At 39.7% G+C, this 21,325-nt stretch overlaps 1 protein-coding gene across 1 annotated transcript in view; it reads left to right on the forward strand.

Moving 5' to 3' along the window:
* Positions 1 to 21,325, forward strand: part of ptgfrna (prostaglandin F2 receptor inhibitor a) — a 101,485-nt gene that overhangs the window by 7,763 nt on the left and 72,397 nt on the right. The window contains exons 2-3 of the mRNA XM_079617570.1: positions 5,102 to 5,473; positions 11,104 to 11,475. Of these exons, the coding sequence (XP_079473696.1) occupies positions 5,102 to 5,473; positions 11,104 to 11,475 (744 nt within the window). The remainder of the gene's footprint in view (positions 1 to 5,101; positions 5,474 to 11,103; positions 11,476 to 21,325) is intronic.

The raw sequence follows: 21,325 nt of genomic DNA on the forward strand, positions 1-21,325 counted from the left end.
GGCCCAAGCAGCAGCCTTCACCCGGGCCGCGTCGTGGAGGAAGCCGCAGGAAGGCGCCACAGCCCTCTCCAGCCCCGCGCCCCCTAAACCCCAGGCCAAGCGGCGCTCCTGAGACGGGCTGCTCAGAGATGGCGACCACTTCTTTTTTAGGAGATGGTAGCAGGACCACTCCTTCCCCCAGTGGAGGGCCGGGGGAGAATCTTTTCACCCCGTCAGTCCTTCACCCCGTGGACGAACCTCAGCTTTCTACGGGCCGGAGTACCCTTAGAACGAGTTTCCAGGCATGTTGTTGTCTCAACGGATGCCTCCTCCAGGGGTTTGGGCGCCATGTGCAATGGGCATGCTGCCGCGGGTTCCTGGACAGGACCCTACCGCTTATGGCATGTCAATTGCCTCGAGTTGCTGGCAGTACGTCTCGCTCTGCACCGCTTCCATGCGCTGCTTTAAGAACCAGCACGTACTAGCCCGATCAGACAATACCATGAGAGTAGCGTACATCAACCAACAAGGTGGTCTACGCTCCCGCCGTATGTCGTAACTCGCCTGCCACCTCCTCCTATGGAGTCAGAAGCATCTGAGGTCGCTTCGAGCCATTTATATCCCGGGAGACCTGAACTGTGCAGCCAACGAGCTCTCACGGCTTCAGCCTCTTCCTGGAGAATGGAGACTCCATCCCCAGGCGGTTCAGCTGATTTGGGATCAGTTCGGGGACGCACAGGTAGACCTGTTTGCCTCCCACGACTCGTCCCACTGCGCCCAGTTTTACTCCCTGACCGAGGGCACGCTCGGCACGGACGCACTGGCGCACAGCTGGCCGCGGGGCCTCCGCAAGTATGCGTTTCCCCCAGTGAGCCTTCTTGCACAGACCCTGTGCAAGATCAGGGAGGACGAGGAGCAGGTCATATTGGTTGCGCCGCACTGGCCCACCCGAACCTGGTTCTCCGAACTTGCACTCCTCGCGACAGCACCTCCCTGGCCAATTCCTCTGAGGAAGGACCTCCTTTCTCAGGGACGGGGCACCCTTTGGCACCCTCGTCCCGATCTTTGGAACCTCCACGTGTGGCTTCTGGACGGGACGAGGTAGATTTGAGTACCCTACCACCAGCAGTTCCGCTAGAGCATCGTCCACTAGACATGCCTACGCGTTGAAGTGGAACCTCTTCGTCTCTTGGTGCTCTTCTCACTCAGAAGACCCCAGATCATGCCCGATCAGTGTCGTGCTTTCCTTCCTGTAGGGTGGGTTGGAGCGAAGACTGTCTCCCTCCACCCTGAAAGTGTATGACTTTGTTTTTTGTACACTGCTATCGCCGCACATCACGATGCAGTCGAAGGTAAGTCCGTGGGAAAGCACGACCTGGTCATCAGGTTCCTGAGAGGACCGAGGAGACTAAATCCTCCTCGCTCTCCTCTCACTCCCTCTTGGGACCTCTCAGTGGTTCTAACTGCCATGCAGAGTGTTCCCTTTGAGCCTCTACAATCAGTGGAGCTTAAGTTCCTGTCAATCAAGACAGCGCTCCTGCTTGCATTGGCCTCCATCAAGAGGGTAGGGGTCCTGCACGCATTTTCTGTAGACGAAGCGTGCCTGGAATTCGGGCCGGCCTATTCTCACGTGATCCTGAGACCCCGGCCTGGATATGTGCCCAAGGTTCCCACCACTCCCTTCCGGGACCAGGTGGTGAACCTGCAAGCGCTGCCCTTGGAGGAGGCAGACCCAGCCTTGGCATTGCTCTGACCATGCCCCCTTGGTGTGACGGTCCACTCCACTCGGAGTGTGGCCTCCTCTTGGGCTCTAGCGCATGGCGCCTCGCTAACAGACATCTGCTGTAGGCTGAGCCACACCCAACACATTCGCCAGATTCTATAATCTCCGAGTGGAGCCAGCAGGGCCGTTTGAAGGAATTTGGGGGCCCCAAGCAAAATGGAATGTAACAGTATAAAAATTGCCACACAGAATAAAGTAACTGTTCAAGGTCCATTGGTAACAAAAATAATGTCATATTTGCGTAAACTGTTACTACCATATATCACACGAGTCACGACACTAGCACATTAAGATAAGCTATGAAAAAATTTCTGGTTAAATACTGTTTATAGATGGGTAAAAAGACTGTTTGCTAACTGTTAAATGACAATTAACTAAAGATAACTAACAATTTACCATCTATTAATGATGGTTATTATAAAGTGTTACCGAAAAGATATGTTAGCATTTCCATATTTTGATATTAGAAGGGAAGGGATGCAGCTGCTTTCACAACTACCAATGCTTAAAATCATCCCAAGCTAATGTTTGATGCACAGAATGTATTGTGTGGTTTTCCTAACCCCCATAAATAGATTATCACTGTGGAACAGTTAGTAGGCTATAGCATGCTATGCCACTTTCATCAAAACCTATTACAAGCTATAGCAATGTCATGTCATTAAATACGATAAACAGTGATTCTGGAACAGATCTGCGTCTTCCTTATCCCGTTAAAAAAACACATTACAGCAAAAAAAAGTTGCACTAACTGTTCGTTACCAGTAGCATTTGCCGTCAGGCAGGTAGCTAACATAAACATATTTTTGCTAGCCTACCTGCTGCAAAATTACACCACTTGTACAAGACAAGTAGAGCTATTTTATCCAGTGTAATTTATCACTTACCACTATCTTGTTTTTCTTTTTCTTTTCTGGCTTCCTGAAGCATAATTCCGCTTCATTATGACTACCGAGGAGGTTTTGTATTTTGCCCGCCGCAGAGATCGCGTGGTTGGCTGGCTGCTGTCAGCGAGAGGGGCCCTCTTGAGGGGTATCCCGATAACAGTGTCATTGCACTTTACTGCATTGACTATCAAAGGGGTGCTCACGCAGTTTGTCGTTGCATTTTATTCTTAACCAGTCGTTGTCTTGGGGCCCCAGGCCAGCTCGGGGCCCCAAGCAATTGCTTGGTTTGCTTGCCTTGTCGCGACGGGCCTGGGAGCCAGTGTCCTCCCGTGTACTTGCTTCAACCAGCCGGTACTAGGACCCGCTCAGGTGTCTTCGCTTGCTCGCCATTCCACTCCACGGACTGGATATGTGCGATATTCTCCTTAGGTGAGCCTGATAAACCCTGAGTTCCTCCAGCGCTGTTGACGTCAACGCCAGAGTTATGCCTCTGGCAGCTTTCGCGTTGGCTAGGTGCCACCATGCGCATGGTTCCCCCCCCCCCGGGTAACCCACACATGTTTATTTCCTGTGTAAACGTCTCTCGAGTATGTGTCTTTCCCTTGGCAGGCCAGTCTGCCACCCCTGGGGTGGAAATATTCCACCCTGCGGGCTGGACACCCCAGTGTTCTCCGAATGCACCCCCCTCCGGGTCATATGTGTATTCTAAAGTCGGAGCATCCTTAAGATTGTTGAAAGGGGTGAATCGGGGCTAAAATCGGCCTAATTATCCTGCCGTGTGAACCAGCCTTAAGGAGTTGATCATTGATTTTAGAAGAAAAAAAAGAAGTGATAGCACCAGTGATAATTAACGGTCTGAAAGTAGAGATTGCTCAGTCTTATAAATATCTTGGTGTCCATTTGGACAGTAAATTGAACTGGAATAAGAATAGTGAGGCTGTTTTTAAGAAGACTTAAACATAAAGCTTAGTTTAGCTGTTGACTGGTAACTTAATAAGCAAACCACGCAATATGCACAGAGATACGATGTGCGATTTATAATAATCCTTTACGATTGTTACTTGTCAGACTGTACAACATGATCCTCGAAAAGAAAACTTCTCTGGAGTTTTACGTCATCAATCAATGACACGTTCATTCACAGTGAGCTGCATTACACACAAGATTGAAATGGCGGTTACGAAGAAAACTCTAACGTTAATTTTGGTCATGGCTTTTCTTGAAAAACTAAAGACAATTTGACAGTCGTCGTAAGAGAAGTCACTCTGCAGGACTGTGAGTCAAATCTTCTGACACTGCCAGAATTTTGTCTGAGGTAAAATTTGATCGCAAATTTGACCAGTGAACATGTCAAACTAACGGTCAAACACGTCAGATTTTAGCCTAGGATCACAGGAATCTTTTAGGATTTGCAAAATTTGTCTCAGACAGCAAAATTGTACAGTGTGCACCCAGCTTTAGATGTTGATTTGATTTCAGATGCTTTCTTAAAGCACGCTGCAGACTGCTAACAGCATCATTCAAGTATTTGAATGTTGAGCCGCAGCTCATTGGCAACCAATCAGCTGTGCTATGTAGATAATGATGTGATCTCTACCAAATGAGTTAAGGACCTATCAGCCTGTTCTATCTAGAGTTTCATACCAGAACTACGTATTTATTCCCATTTTACTGTTTCCAATGTAGTCTAGAGGTTTCTTAAGGAAATTCTTACATAAAAATAATATTATACATGCATGCACAGCTGTCACAATTAGCCACGCACTCCCTAGGTGATTACGGACTCCATTTCCCATCATGCATGTGCTTGGACTGATTACACACACACACACACACACACACACACACACACACACACACACCTGCACCTCATGTTCAAACACTCATTTAAGCCACACTCACACAAAACTCTTGGCTAAGTCTTGTTTTGCTGCTGTGAACATTGCCAAGCGTTTACCATGTGTTTACCTGCCTGTTGTGACCTTGTCTGTTCCTGATCTTCTGCTGGTTCCTGTATCCTGTTTGTTTGCTGCCTGCCCTGATATCCTGCCTGTTTATTGACCACGATTTTGCCTGATCTTCTATGCTGTGTTTGCTGGTGTATGACCCTTGCCTGGTGACTACTCTGTTTAATAAAGACAAGCTGCACTTGGATCTGAATGACTCCTATGCTTTGTAACAACAGCCACGTGAATGATTTTTCTTATTTCATTTTTATATAAAGTACCTATTGAGACAGGCATTTTCATGTATAGTGTTCATACCTAGTAAGCAGTTCTTGAAAATTTCATGGCAGTGTCTGCATTTTTCCAGTTTATGTAAGCTCATTTCCGCAACAGATTAAAGAAATAAAAAAGGATTCTGAAATCAAAAACCGAGATATATACAGAGGTATTGCTGTATTTTCTTTCTACATGCTCTATATGTGAGAAATCTTGTCTTTTTCTCTCAGTGGCGGTCAGCGAGGGCCGTGTGGTGAAGGTGCCGGTCGGTCCTCTAGTGCATGTCGAGGGACAGGCCGTCTCCATCCGCTGCAATGTGTCCGACTACCAGGGGCCCCGGGACCAGGATTTCGATTGGTCCATGATCCAGGCCGGTGATAAATCGGTCCCGCTCGTCTCCACCTTAGGAGATAACTTCATGGACCCCACAGTGAAGGACCGGGTCAACAGCGGGGACATCGGATATAAGAAGCTGGGCGATGATTCAGTGGAGCTGCGGTTCAAGAAGGTGCGAGCGACAGACAGCGGTGTGTATCGCTGCAGCACGCCGAGCACAGACTCCGTCATCAGCGGGAACTACCAGGCCGATGTGGAGCTCAAGGGTGAGTCAAGATTTAATTACAGTTACAACCAGGGACATTGCTAGGGTTTATTTGACAGGGTTTATTTTCGAAACCGAAAATTCAGGATGCACTTGGCCGAAAACCTAAACCGAAAATGTTTGTGTCATTGTATTATTATAAGACTTTTTTATTAAATACAATAATTTAAGTAATTGAAATAAAAACAATACAAGCCAGTAAATAAAATAAACACACAATTTTGTTTAAAGTAACACAAAAAATGGACAGAAAATAGGCCTATATTAAAATATTATATTTATATTATATATTAAAATGTATTAAAATCAATATATTAATCTTCATTCAGTTCTATGCAACATAACCAGATTTATCAGATTTTTTTGACCAATTATCAAAATAAAGTAGTCCTACACAGCTATTATTGTCAAAGCATGTGTGCAGATAGCACTAAATCGTTCTCTGATACACTCCCTGCTATTTGCTCACATGCACAATAATAGCTTTGTAGGACTACTTTATTTTGATAATTGGTGAAAAAATAAATCTGTTAAATCTGATAGCGTCATTTTTACCAACGTTGCCCAGCACGGCTATACTCAGCAGACACAGAGCGTTCTAACCTTCTAACAACGTTTTAACAACATGGCCAAATGATTGCTATAACTACTGTACATTGTCTGGTGGAGGTTATTACGGCGTTGTTACAATTTTGACACTGAACCAGCGTTCAGGGCCATTGCTTAAGGTTGTGCCAAGGGTGTCTGCAGAGCCGGCTCTCCCTATAAGCGAACTAAGCGGCTGCTTAGGGCCCCGCTGCCACTAGGGGGCCCCCAAACTATGGTCCGATTTTAGATAAAGTCCAGTAATCGGGTGCCTTTTGACAGGTTTTTAGTGCGCGAGCTTGGTGTGTACGCGACTAAGCGCTCAGAAAAAAACGCATGTCAGAACAGCACGCGAATAAAATGTTTAAAGGAACACTCTTTAGCCTATTCAAATTTAGCAGAACTTAAGCCTATTCACCTTATCCCCCAGAGTTAGATAAGTCCATACATACCTTTTTCATCTCCGTGCGTGCTATAAGTCTGTTTGACGCACCCACCGCTAGCCTAGCTTAGCACAAAGACTGGATGTAAATGGTTGCAGCTAGCATACTAATCCAAATAAGTGACAAAATAACGCAAATATTTTCCTATTTACATGTTGTGATTTGTATAGTCACAGAGTGTACAAAAAACAAAGTCACATGAGACACAGACATATTTTAACCGTATAAATACTGGGAACTATATTCTCTGAAGGCGAAGCACTGCTACTTGGGCGGAGTGATAACCGCAGCACCTGAGACGCGCCGTGGTGAGGAGCAGAGAGTTCGTTCAGAGCATACCTTTGCTCTGAACCAGAGCTCATACCAGAGCGTCTCAGGTGCTGCGGTTATCACTCCGCCCAAGTAGCAGTGCTTCGCATTTTATTCGCGTGCTGTTCTGACATGCGTTTTTTTCTGAGCGCTTAGTCGCGTACACACCGAGCTCGCGCACTAAAAACCTGTCAAAAGGCACCCGATTACTGGACTTTATCTAAATAGCGTCTGATTGTGCTAATACTGTCAAATACACACACGCTTTACATAAAAACAGTTTGTTATGTCTAAAGTGAAAGTGATCAGTTGCATCTGTCACTGTGTGTTAGAAGCGTGCAGATCTTCATGGGACAGCAGCCTACACACATGGATAGTTAAAGGGATAGTTCACCCAAAAATGAAAATTCTGTTATTATTTACTTACTCTCCATGTATCAATTTCTTTCTTCTGCTGAACACAAAATAATATATTTTGAAGAATGTCGTTAACCAAACAGTTGATGGACCCCATTGACTTCCATAGTCCCCCGAAAAAACCCCGAAATCAATGGGGTCCATCAACTGTTTGGTTACACACATTTGTCAAAATATTTTATTTTGTGTTCAGCAGAAGAAGAAGAAAATTATACATGGAGAGTGAGTAAATAATGACAGAATTTTCATGGGTGAACTACCCCTTTAATGTTAATACATTTATTAGTGTTATCTTGTTACAGGTCCATCTGATCTGTTGTATATGAAAATATGTCTTATTTTAAGTGTTTAATTTAAAATTGTCCGTTTTGTAATTAAATTGTTTTTTTTTTATAAAATAAACAGTTTTTCTAAAGTTAGCTTGGGTTTGATACTGTTAAAAATTTAAAACCGTAAACTGTAGTAAAAAAAAAAGAGGGAAAAACATGAGACATTGATGTAAGCAACACAGCTACAACTAATAAACTTGATAATGGGTGTCTTTTTCAGTCTGCGAATAATCAAGCATTGACTATAGTCAATCATATTGGTGGCACTATGGGTTAGTGTTTTACTCAGTTTACCCAGTTTTACTCCCTGACCGAGGGCACGCTCGGCACGGACGCACTGGCGCACAGCTGGCCGCGGGGCCTCCGCAAGTATGCGTTTCCCCCAGTGAGCCTTCTTGCACAGACCCTGTGCAAGATCAGGGAGGACGAGGAGCAGGTCATATTGGTTGCGCCGCACTGGCCCACCCGAACCTGGTTCTCCGAACTTGTACTCCTCGCGACAGCACCTCCCTGGCCAATTCCTCTGAGGAAGGACCTCCTTTCTCAGGGACGGGGCACCCTTTGGCACCCTCGTCCCGATCTTTGGAACCTCCACGTGTGGCTTCTGGACGGGACGAGGTAGATTTGAGTACCCTACCACCAGCAGTTCCGCTAGAGCATCGTCCACTAGACATGCCTACGCGTTGAAGTGGAACCTCTTCGTGTCTTGGTGCTCTTCTCACTCAGAAGACCCCAGATCATGCCCGATCAGTGTCGTGCTTTCCTTCCTGTAGGGTGGGTTGGAGCGAAGACTGTCTCCCTCCACCCTGAAAGTGTATGTTGCCACTATCGCCGCACATCACGACGCAGTCGAAGGTAAGTCCGTGGGAAAGCACGACCTGGTCATCAGGTTCCTGAGAGGACCGAGGAGACTAAATCCTCCTCGCTCTCCTCTCACTCCCTCTTGGTACCTCTCAGTGGTTCTAACTGCCATGCAGAGTGTTCCCTTTGAGCCTCTGCAATCAGTGGAGCTTAAGTTCCTGTCAATCAAGACAGCGCTCCTGCTTGCATTGGCCTCCATCAAGAGGGTAGGGGTCCTGCACGCATTTTCTGTAGACGAAGCGTGCCTGGAATTCGGGCCGGCCTATTCTCACGTGATCCTGAGACCCCGGCCTGGATATGTGCCCAAGGTTCCCACCACTCCCTTCCGGGACCAGGTGGTGAACCTGCAAGCGCTGCCCTTGGAGGAGGCAGACCCAGCCTTGGCATTGCTCTGACCATGCCCCCTTGGTGTGACGGTCCACTCCACTCGGAGTGTGGCCTCCTCTTGGGCTCTAGCGCATGGCGCCTCGCTAACAGACATCTGCTGTAGGCTGAGCCACACCCAACACATTCGCCAGATTCTATAATCTCCGAGTGGAGCCAGTGTCCTCCCGTGTACTTGCTTCAACCAGCCGGTACTAGGACCCGCTCAGGTGTCTTCGCTTGCTCGCCATTCCACTCCACGGACTGGATATGTGCGATATTCTACTTAGGTGAGCCTGATAAACCCTGAGTTCCTCCAGCGCTGTTGACGTCAACGCCAGAGTTATGCCTCTGGCAGCTTTCGCGTTGGCTAGGTGCCACCATGCGCATAGTTCCCCCCCCCCCCCCCCCCCCCCGGGTAACCCCCACATGTGTATTTCCTGTGTAAACGTCTCTCGAGCATGTGTCTTTCCCTTGGCAGGCCAGTCTGCCACCCCTGGGGTGGAAATATTCCACCCTGCGGGCTGGACACCCCAGTGTTCTCCGAATGCACCCCCCTCCGGGTCATATGTGTATTCTAAAGTCGGAGCATCCTTAAGATTGTTGAAAGGGGTGAATCGGGGCTAAAATCGGCCTAATTATCCTGCCGTGTGAACCAGCCTTAAGGAGTTGATCATTGATTTTAGAAGAAAAAAAAGAAGTGATAGCACCAGTGATAATTAACGGTCTGAAAGTAGAGATTGCTCAGTCTTATAAATATCTTGGTGTCCATTTGGACAGTAAATTGAACTGGAAGAAGAATAGTGAGGCTGTTTTTAAGAAGACTTAAACATAAAGCTTGGTTTAGCTGTTGACTGGTAACTTAATAAGCAAACCACGCAATATGCACAGAGATACGATGTGCGATTTATAATAATCCTTTACGATTGTTACTTGTCAGACTGTACAACATGATCCTCGAAAAGAAAACTTCTCTGGAGTTTTACGTCATCAATCAATGACACGTTCATTCACAGTGAGCTGCATTACACACAAGATTGAAATGGCGGTTACGAAGAAAACTCTAACGTTCATTTTGGTCATGGCTTTTCTTGAAAAACTAAAGACAATTTGACAGTCGTCGTAAGAGAAGTCACTCTGCAGGACTGTGAGTCAAATCTTCTGACACTGCCAGAATTTTGTCTGAGGTAAAATTTGATCGCAAATTTGACCAGTGAACATGTCAAACTAACGGTCAAACACGTCAGATTTTAGCCTAGGATCAGAGGAATCTTTTAGGATTTGCAAAATTTGTCTCAGACAGCAAAATTGTACAGTGTGCACCCAGCTTTAGATGTTGATTTGATTTCAGATGCTTTCTTAAAGCACGCTGCAGACTGCTAACAGCATCATTTAAGTATTTGAATGTTGAGCCGCAGCTCATTGGCAACCAATCAGCTGTGCTATGTAGATAATGATGTGATCTCTACCAAATGAGTTAAGGACCTATCAGCCTGTTCTATCTAGAGTTTCATACCAGAACTACGTATTTATTCCCATTTTACTGTTTCCAATGTAGTCTAGAGGTTTCTTAAGGAAATTCTTACATAAAAATAATATTATACATGCATGCACAGCTGTCACAATTAGCCACGCACTCCCTAGGTGATTACGGACTCCATTTCCCATCATGCATGTGCTTGGACTGATTACACACACACACACACACACACACACACACACACACACACACACCTGCACCTCATGTTCAAACACTCATTTAAGCCACACTCACACAAAACTCTTGGCTACGTCTTGTTTTGCTGCTGTGAACATTGCCAAGCGTTTACCATGTGTTTACCTGCCTGTTGTGACCTTGTCTGTTCCTGATCTTCTGCTGGTTCCTGTATCCTGTTTGTTTGCTGCCTGCCCTGATATCCTGCCTGTTTATTGACCACGATTTTGCCTAATCTTCTCTGCTGTGTTTGCTGGTGTATGACCCTTGCCTGGTGACTACTCTGTTTAATAAAGACAAGCTGCACTTGGATCTGAATGACTCCTATGCTTTGTAACAACAGCCACGTGAATGATTATTCTTATTTCATTTTTATATAAAGTACCTATTGAGACAGGCATTTTCATGTATAGTGTTCATACCTAGTAAGCAGTTCTTGAAAATTTCATGGCATTGTCTGCATTTTTCCAGTTTATGTAAGCTCATTTCCGCAACAGATTAAAGAAATAAAAAAGGATTCAGAAATCAAAAACCGAGATATATACAGAGGTATTGCTGTATTTTCTTTCTACATGCTCTATATGTGAGAAATCTTGTCTTTTTCTCTCAGTGGCGGTCAGCGAGGGCCGTGTGGTGAAGGTGCCGGTTGGTCCTCTGGTGCATGTCGAGGGACAGGCCGTCTCCATCCGCTGCAATGTGTCCGACTACCAGGGGCCCCGGGACCAGGATTTCGATTGGTCCATGATCCAGGCCGGTGATAAATCGGTCCAGCTCGTCTCCACCTTTGACGATAACTTCACGGACCCCACAGTGAGGGACCGGGTCAACAGCGGGGACATCGGATATAAGAAGCTGGGCAATGATTCAGTGGAGCTGCGGTTCAAGAAGGTGCGAGCGACAGACAGCGGTGTGTATCGCTGCAGCACGCCGAGCACAGACTCCGTCATCAGCGGGAACTACCAGGCCGATGTGGAGCTCAAGGGTGAGTCAAGATTTAATTACAGTTACAACCAGGGACATTGCTAGGGTTTATTTGACAGGGTTTATTTTCGAAACCGAAAATTCAGGATGCACTTGGCCGAAAACCGAAACCGAAAATGTTTGTGTAATTGTATTATTATAAGACTTTTTTATTAAATACAATAATTTAATTAATTGAAATAAAAACAATACAAGCCAATAAATAAAATAAACACGCATTAAAGTAAATTTAAGTAACACAATTTTAAAATTAAAGTAACACAAAAAATGGACAGAAAATAGGCCTATATTAAAATATTATATTTATATTATATATTAAAATGTATTAAAATCAATATATTAATCTTCATTCAGTTCTATGCAACATAACCAGATTTATCAGATTTTTTTGACCAATTATCAAAATAAAGTAGTCCTACAAAGCTATTATTGTCAAAGCATGTGTGCAGATAGCACTAAATCGTTCTCTGATACACTCCCTGCTATTTGCTCACATGCACAATAATAGCTTTGTAGGACTACTTTATTTTGATAATTGGTGAAAAAATAAATCTGTTAAATCTGATAGCGTCATTTTTACCAACGTTGCCCAGCACGGCTATACCCAGCAGACACAGAGCGTTCTAACCTTCTAACAACGTTTTAACAACATGGCCAAATGATTGCTATAACTACTGTACATTGTCTGGTGGAGGTTATTACGGTGTTGTTACAATTTTGACACTGAACCAGCGTTCAGGGCAGTAGTGTTATGAGGGACATTGTGTCAAAGTGATTAATGGCTTTGACCTTTGACCTTAGGCGGGGGTTTCCCACCCCGCCCCCTTCCGGTATGTGGGATCAAAGGCTAACCTTTGACCTTACGGGGTTTCCGCATCCTCCGGTATAGGAGATCAAAGGTTGACCTCTGCCCTGCTATCAATCCATCATGTAAATAGGACAGTTGGTTTGACCCGGCGACCTGGCTAGCCATCGATCAAGTGATATGTAGTTTGACCTTGTGGCCCTCGCTAATATAGATCATGGTTTTGAGATAAGGTCTTTTAATTATTTTTGACGAATGGTTTTGAGATAAGGTCTTTTAATTATTTGTGACGAATGGTTTTGAGATAAGAGATTACAATTATTTTTGATCGTTTGAAGAATCGGCTATAATTTGACATAAGCTTTTTTTTTTTCTTTTTTTTAATCGGGGCTATGTCATAGTTTTGAACATGTCAGTTTAATATATGTGTTTTGGCATAAGGTTTTTAGGTTTTTGAAGATGGGTTTAATATATGTGTTTTGGCATAAGGTTTTGAAGTCGGTCTCTTAATTATTTTTGATGAATGGTTTTGATCGTTTGAAGAATCGGGTATATCAGTCTGTACGTCCCTTCCCCATTGTAAGTGAATTTATGTGTTGTACTGTGAAACTGAGAAAAAGTCTGTCTCACACAAAAGTGGAAAACCCTATTTTTTTAAAATAATATAAATACCTATAAAATAAATAATATACATATCTTACTAAATCCTCACACAAAAAGTTGAAATGATTATAAAATAACTTGCTAAAGTTTTAAAGCTATATAAATGAGATACTTACAATATAAAATAACTAAAGTTGAAAATCATTCATACAGACGATATCAATGAAATATAAAATAAACATCTACTGAATCAGTCTAGATAAGAAATAAAATCATCTTACCTTTTTTCTTTAGAGAGAGTTGAACAAGCTGCGAATGCTTTAACTATTGTTTAGACAATTTGTTTTTACGGGATATAGTCATTCCTGAAGGCCGCCTCACACAGTCTCAAAACATAGGGAGCGCGCCTGTGTGTGTGTGTGTGTGTGTGTGATAATATCTTGGGTCTTCCTATTATATTTGATGAATGGTTTTTGTTCGTTTGAAGTCAAGAAGGGTTATATAGTAAGTGTGTGTAACATAATCACTCCCACCCAGCGCATTCAGTTTGCTGGACACTGTGGAAATGATAAAAGAGATTTTCTAATAATTACGTATATTTCACACTGACTAAAGTTTAAAAACATTAATTTAAATTATATAAATGAAATATAAAAAACATCTTACAATCTTTGTAAGTCTTGACGGTCTCTGTTCATATGGGGTGTTTTTTCACACAGGCCTTTGACCTTGGGTGGCTGTAACTCACAAAGAAGAATGTCTCTCTCTCTCTCTCTCTCTCTCTCAAAGCACAGGGCACGCGCGTCTGTGTGTGTGTGTGTGTGTGTGTGTGTGTGTTCACCGATCAGAACGAGACATTGCAAATATTTTGTTGGTGCAAAATTTATTGTATAAGTATAAAAAGTTTAAATATGATCTTTTTAAAAATGAAAATATTGTTTAAATTAAATATTTAAAGTTAATACATTCGTATAATCTATTTAACTTTTAGCAGATTACTGTAATGGTTTTTTTTTAACGGTGACCCTAAAGTATAATTGTTATTAAGCAATGTCTGTTTAGATTGTTGAAAAACTGTACTGTCGTCTTGAATCTCATTTATATGAAAAGATTCAATCAGCATTTTTGAAATATTTTGTTACTGCTAAATTTAAATGATCTCTTTTAAAAATAAAAAGATTGTTTTAATTCAATGAATTAATAAAAACAAATATTCTACATCTATGGTCTATGGAAAAACTTGACTTGAATTTAAAGTATATTTTTTATTTATCAGGTCCATGTAAAGAACTTTGAAATTTATGGGTCTCACAAGTCATCTCACACATTGTGTGAAATGTTAAATAATTCCTTAAGTATCTGTGAGAAAATCACCACATAGCCCCATCTTATTAAGAGAGAGAGCAACAATGAAGATATTTTAGAATTTGTGATGCCTCAGACCAATCCCCCATTGATGTGCGGCTCATAATGTCCTTCCGAACCCTCGCACATCTTCAGAGAAATACGTTACTGGACAATAATGTTAGCTTCAGGATATAGGGTGACAGAGCAGATGAGCCTCTGTGCATCATGTAATGTTAGTCACAGGCTAACACCTTTCCAGAGCCAAAGTTTTGTTCGTACTAAATTTATTTCAAAGCATAATCGTAAAATATTAAATATGATCTTTTAAAATGAAAAGATTAAATCTTTAAAGTTTTAATACATTTGTATAATCTATTTATCTTTTAGAAGATTACTGTAATGATTTTGTTTAACAGTGACCTAAAGTAAAAATGTCATCAATATAACCATAGCCATAATGATTTTTGTACTGGAACAGCATATTCTATCCCTACACCTAAACACTGTCATCACAGCATTTTTTTTTTTTTTTTCAAAAATAAAATAAATAAATCATTCAATGTAATTTCTAAGCTGTTTTGCACTCACACTTAGTTGGTTCCATAAATTAACTAATCTCTATTTTTAAATGAAATGAATAAAGTATATCTCAATGAATAATAACAAACATGTTACTAAAATGTATTCAAACAATTTAAACATAGTTTTAGCTAAATTAATATATATATATATATATAAACACTTTATATTTTCATAGAGCTGAAGAAGTAGTTCTTTATGCAATGATTAAAAACTATCCAAAAAGCAAAAAGGTTTAAGTTGTCATAAAGAAAACCCTCCCGGATCCTTCAGTGATAAACTGCAGGGTGAAACGAAGCTTCAGACCCTCACAGAGACGGGGGCAGTTACAGACCAGATAACACATGAACACCTATAAACACAATGTCTCAGTAAAGCTAGTCTACTTTCCAGAGTTTTATTCATACTAAATTAATTTAAAAGCATAATCTTAAAAGTTTAAATTAGATCTTTAATTTAATTAGATCAAATCTTTAAAGTTTTAATACATTTGTGTAATCTATTTATCTTCTACAGAAGACTTCTGTATGATATCAATGATTTTGCTTAAATTTAACATAAGGTATTATTTTTACTAAACACCGTCTGTTTAAAAACAAAATAAAAAATGTTTTAAAGCAAAAACTGTGCTTTGGCGTCTTAGATTTATAAAAAATATTAAATCATCACTTTTGTCCATGCGACATGAAACATGCTGTCAAAGTTTGTCACAATGTTTTTAAGAAATCCCAGGACTTTACATTGCTCTTATTTAGATTAAGTTGTATCATTTAGAAAATCAGAGATTTTCAGAGACGCGTTGTGCCTCTTCGGCCTACGAGTAAAGTTTGTCTTGAGTGAATATTAAATTTTACTCGTCTTAATTCAAAACATGATCTTACTTTTTCTACCCTAGCTATATCTATTACATGTATAAGATGAATATATCATTTTTTACTTATCTTGTATCTCCCCGAATTATCCTTAATCATTCTGGAAACACACAGGGTGAAATATTTATGTAGAATTTTAAAATGTTATCTTTTTTTTGATGCGACAGTTTGTCTGTTGGCCGCATGATACTATATCAGGAATCGTTCCCTTTGGCCTCCTCCATTTTCTAGGCTTTTTTGTTAAAGACCCTACAAGTTAGTCTTTAAAGGTGCGCTGTGTAGGAATTTCTCCCATCTAGCGGTGAAATTCTATTTTGCATTTAAACGACTAGTGTTCTCTAGCGCCTCGCTTTTCAAATGCGTGTTGCAACTGCTCTAGCCGTTATGAGCCAACAAGCTATGAACATGTTTTCCAGTAGCACATCATCGAGTTTAACTAAACATGTTCTACCGTTATGCTGACTAAATAATGACTTACACAACCAAGTAATGAAAAAAAGCTTGTAATTTAGACCGTAACATTGACTTACCTGTCGAGAAGAAAGCAGCATCCCTTCATTATCTCTTTCCACCTGGGAAAAGCTAACACGATATTTTGAATTCACCGGTCACGTTTCCTTTGAAATATTGTGTAAATTTTTTTTGTTTGTTTTTGAAACGCGTTGAGGTAGGCTAGTGCTTTTTTCCCCTCTCTGCTATTATATATATTTTTTCAAGATGGCGGAACGACATGGAAGCCTCCATGGACTTACCCATCCCAGTATAAATACAGATAAGAAATTCTTTGCTTACGAGGATAAGTCAAATCATTGGCAGAGGTAATGTAACACAAATGATGATATATTTATGAATAAAGACAATGATTTTAGCTAATAAAATACTTTTAGAAAACGACTGTACCTTCAATTTCAGATGTGTAAATTACAAAACAGCATTATTCAATCGTCTTCAGAAGTCGTTTCTTCAATGGGTCTCCTGAGAATATGTAATTTCCCTTAAAACCATAGATTAAGCTAAATGACACCACCATTCCCCCCAAAATCAAATACTCTATACGATTTGTATTACACTTTTTCAAAGGATAATCTTGCTGATATGATATGTCTGATGCAAGGTTTTGCAAAGAAATAGGTACTGCAATACTCCAAACAGTTCAACACAATGACATCATTAAGGATGGACGATGGGTGAAAACACGGCCTGTGTAGGGTAGTTTTCCAGATTTGACCCAAAGTCAAATACTGTATTACACTTTTCAAATGATAATCTAGCTTTAAAGCTAGAAAAAAGTAAAAACCAAACATATCTTCATACCTGTTGTGTTCCGACACAAGACCATTAACTGGTTCTTTTTGTTTTATAAGTTGACTTTTCTTATTTCTACAAATATCACTCCGATAAATATGGACTTAATATGGACACACTGTTTTTAGGAAAAAGCATCGTTTTAAAAGATGATCTATTTTTGACAGACCTATGGAAATGCATGTCGGTTTCCAAGTTTTCATGCATAGTGCAAACATGCAATGTTCTTTTTTTCTCAACGTGCTGTTTTACACTTTATTACAACAGAATCACATCTGACTATTGCGCTGAGAGATGCTTATTCATTAAAGCTTGAGGCTGTTGTAATAAAGTGTAAAACAGCACGCGCTTACTTTTCGTGTTAATACTTTGTGTGATTTCACATCGTAGATAGAGGGAAAGATGCGCTAAACAAAGTATCACTTAAATTCTTAATGGTCATTTATTCCTATAAACACTGAATGTTTAGGGTTCTCAAAGAAACGTCTTCACCTAAAACACATGCGGTCCAACATACAAAATGTGAAACAGTGAAGTCATAAAACCATAATTTGCATACTTTTGTGTATTTATTATATAAATATAAATGATTTTGAATCTTATACGGGTGTTTTGGACTTTTGAATTCGTGTTTTAAAGTTAATCCATAAGCTTTACTAGAGTGTGGAACTATGCATCACTAAATATTTAAGCACAGCTATTTACACATAGGCCTATCTAACTGTATATTGTAGATCGTGAACATACCGTTATCTGTTTATTCAGAGAATGTCCTTAGCTCATTCATCTCTTTAATTATGTGCTGGATGTTGAAGTATTAGTTAAAATAATAAAGCTATTAGTTAATAACAAACAAACAAAACTTTAAATCAACGCGAAACCATAATATAATTAAATAAATATGGTATTATTACAGTTTGAAAATGGTTTCCGTAGTATTTTCTTTCAGTAAAAATATGCTTGGATCACCCCAACACAAAGTTTTGCGTTGTGGGTGAGACCTCGCAAAGATTACACCGATATTAGCTTTCTCGAACATTGCATGTTTGCACTATGCATGAAAACTTGGAAACCGACATGCATTTCCATAGGTCTGTCAAAAATAGATCATCTTTTAAAACGATGCTTTTTCCTAAAAACAGTGTGTCCATATTAAGTCCATATTTATCGGAGTGATATTTGTAGAAATAAGAAAAGTCAACTTATAAAACAAAAAGAACCAGTTAATGGTCTTGTGTCGGAACACAACAGGTATGAAGATATGTTTGGTTTTTACTTTTTTCTAGCTTTAAAGCTAGATTATCATTTGAAAAGTGTAATACAGTATTTGACTTTGGGTCAAATCTGGAAAACTACCCTACACAGGCCGTGTTTTCACCCATCGTCCATCCTTAATGATGTCATTGTGTTGAACTGTTTGGAGTATTGCAGTACCTATTTCTTTGCAAAACCTTGCATCAGACATATCATATCAGCAAGATTATCCTTTGAAAAAGTGTAATACAAATCGTATAGAGTATTTGATTTTGGGGGGAATGGTGGTGTCATTTAGCTTAATCTATGGTTTTAAGGGAAATTACATATTCTCAGGAGACCCATTGAAGAAACGACTTCTGAAGACGATTGAATAATGCTGTTTTGTAATTTACACATCTGAAATTGAAGGTACAGTCGTTTTCTAAAAGTATTTTATTAGCTAAAATCATTGTCTTTATTCATAAATATATCATCATTTGTGTTACATTACCTCTGCCAATGATTTGACTTATCCTCGTAAGCAAAGAATTTCTTATCTGTATTTATACTGGGATGGGTAAGTCCATGGAGGCTTCCATGTCGTTCCGCCATCTTGAAAAAATATATATAATAGCAGAGAGGGGAAAAAAGCACTAGCCTACCTCAACGCGTTTCAAAAACAAACAAAAAAAATTTACACAATATTTCAAAGGAAACGTGACCGGTGAATTCAAAATATCGTGTTAGCTTTTCCCAGGTGGAAAGAGATAATGAAGGGATGCTGCTTTCTTCTCGACAGGTAAGTCAATGTTACGGTCTAAATTACAAGCTTTTTTTCATTACTTGGTTGTGTAAGTCATTATTTAGTCAGCATAACGGTAGAACATGTTTAGTTAAACTCGATGATGTGCTACTGGAAAACATGTTCATAGCTTGTTGGCTCATAACGGCTAGAGCAGTTGCAACACGCATTTGAAAAGCGAGGCGCTAGAGAACACTAGTCGTTTAAATGCAAAATAGAATTTCACCGCTAGATGGGAGAAATTCCTACACAGCGCACCTTTAAAGACTAACTTGTAGGGTCTTTAACAAAAAAGCCTAGAAAATGGAGGAGGCCAAAGGGAACGATTCCTGATATAGTATCATGCGGCCAACAGACAAACTGTCGCATCAAAAAAAAGATAACATTTTAAAATTCTACATAAATATTTCACCCTGTGTGTTTCCAGAATGATTAAGGATAATTCGGGGAGATACAAGATAAGTAAAAAATGATATATTCATCTTATACATGTAATAGATATAGCTAGGGTAGAAAAAGTAAGATCATGTTTTGAATTAAGACGAGTAAAATTTAATATTCACTCAAGACAAACTTTACTCGTAGGCCGAAGAGGCACAACGCGTCTCTGAAAATCTCTGATTTTCTAAATGATACAACTTAATCTAAATAAGAGCAATGTAAAGTCCTGGGATTTCTTAAAAACATTGTGACAAACTTTGACAGCATGTTTCATGTCGCATGGACAAAAGTGATGATTTAATATTTTTTATAAATCTAAGACGCCAAAGCACAGTTTTTGCTTTAAAACATTTTTTATTTTGTTTTTAAACAGACGGTGTTTAGTAAAAATAATACCTTATGTTAAATTTAAGCAAAATCATTGATATCATACAGAAGTCTTCTGTAGAAGATAAATAGATTACACAAATGTATTAAAACTTTAAAGATTTGATCTAATTAAATTAAAGATCTAATTTAAACTTTTAAGATTATGCTTTTAAATTAATTTAGTATGAATAAAACTCTGGAAAGTAGACTAGCTTTACTGAGACATTGTGTTTATAGGTGTTCATGTGTTATCTGGTCTGTAACTGCCCCCGTCTCTGTGAGGGTCTGAAGCTTCGTTTCACCCTGCAGTTTATCACTGAAGGATCCGGGAGGGTTTTCTTTATGACAACTTAAACCTTTTTGCTTTTTGGATAGTTTTTAATCATTGCATAAAGAACTACTTCTTCAGCTCTATGAAAATATAAAGTGTTTATATATATATATATATATTAATTTAGCTAAAACTATGTTTAAATTGTTTGAATACATTTTAGTAACATGTTTGTTATTATTCATTGAGATATACTTTATTCATTTCATTTAAAAATAGAGATTAGTTAATTTATGGAACCAACTAAGTGTGAGTGCAAAACAGCTTAGAAATTACATTGAATGATTTATTTATTTTATTTTTGAAAAAAAAAAAAAAAATGCTGTGATGACAGTGTTTAGGTGTAGGGATAGAATATGCTGTTCCAGTACAAAAATCATTATGGCTATGGTTATATTGATGACATTTTTACTTTAGGTCACTGTTAAACAAAATCATTACAGTAATCTTCTAAAAGATAAATAGATTATACAAATGTATTAAAACTTTAAAGATTTAATCTTTTCATTTTAAAAGATCATATTTAATATTTTACGATTATGCTTTGAAATAAATTTAGTACGAACAAAACTTTGGCTCTGGAAAGGTGTTAGCCTGTGACTAACATTACATGATGCACAGAGGCTCATCTGCTCTGTCACCCTATATCCTGAAGCTAACATTATTGTCCAGTAACGTATTTCTCTGAAGATGTGCGAGGGTTCGGAAGGACATTATGAGCCGCACATCAATGGGGGATTGGTCTGAGGCATCACAAATTCTAAAATATCTTCATTGTTGCTCTCTCTCTTAATAAGATGGGGCTATGTGGTGATTTTCTCACAGATACTTAAGGAATTATTTAACATTTCACACAATGTGTGAGATGACTTGTGAGACCCATAAATTTCAAAGTTCTTTACATGGACCTGATAAATAAAAAATATACTTTAAATTCAAGTCAAGTTTTTCCATAGACCATAGATGTAGAATATTTGTTTTTATTAATTCATTGAATTAAAACAATCTTTTTATTTTTAAAAGAGATCATTTAAATTTAGCAGTAACAAAATATTTCAAAAATGCTGATTGAATCTTTTCATATAAATGAGATTCAAGACGACAGTACAGTTTTTCAACAATCTAAACAGACATTGCTTAATAACAATTATACTTTAGGGT

Source organism: Phoxinus phoxinus, assembly GCF_949152265.1.
Source record: "Phoxinus phoxinus genome assembly, chromosome: 7".
Classification (NCBI taxonomy): domain Eukaryota; kingdom Metazoa; phylum Chordata; class Actinopteri; order Cypriniformes; family Leuciscidae; genus Phoxinus; species Phoxinus phoxinus.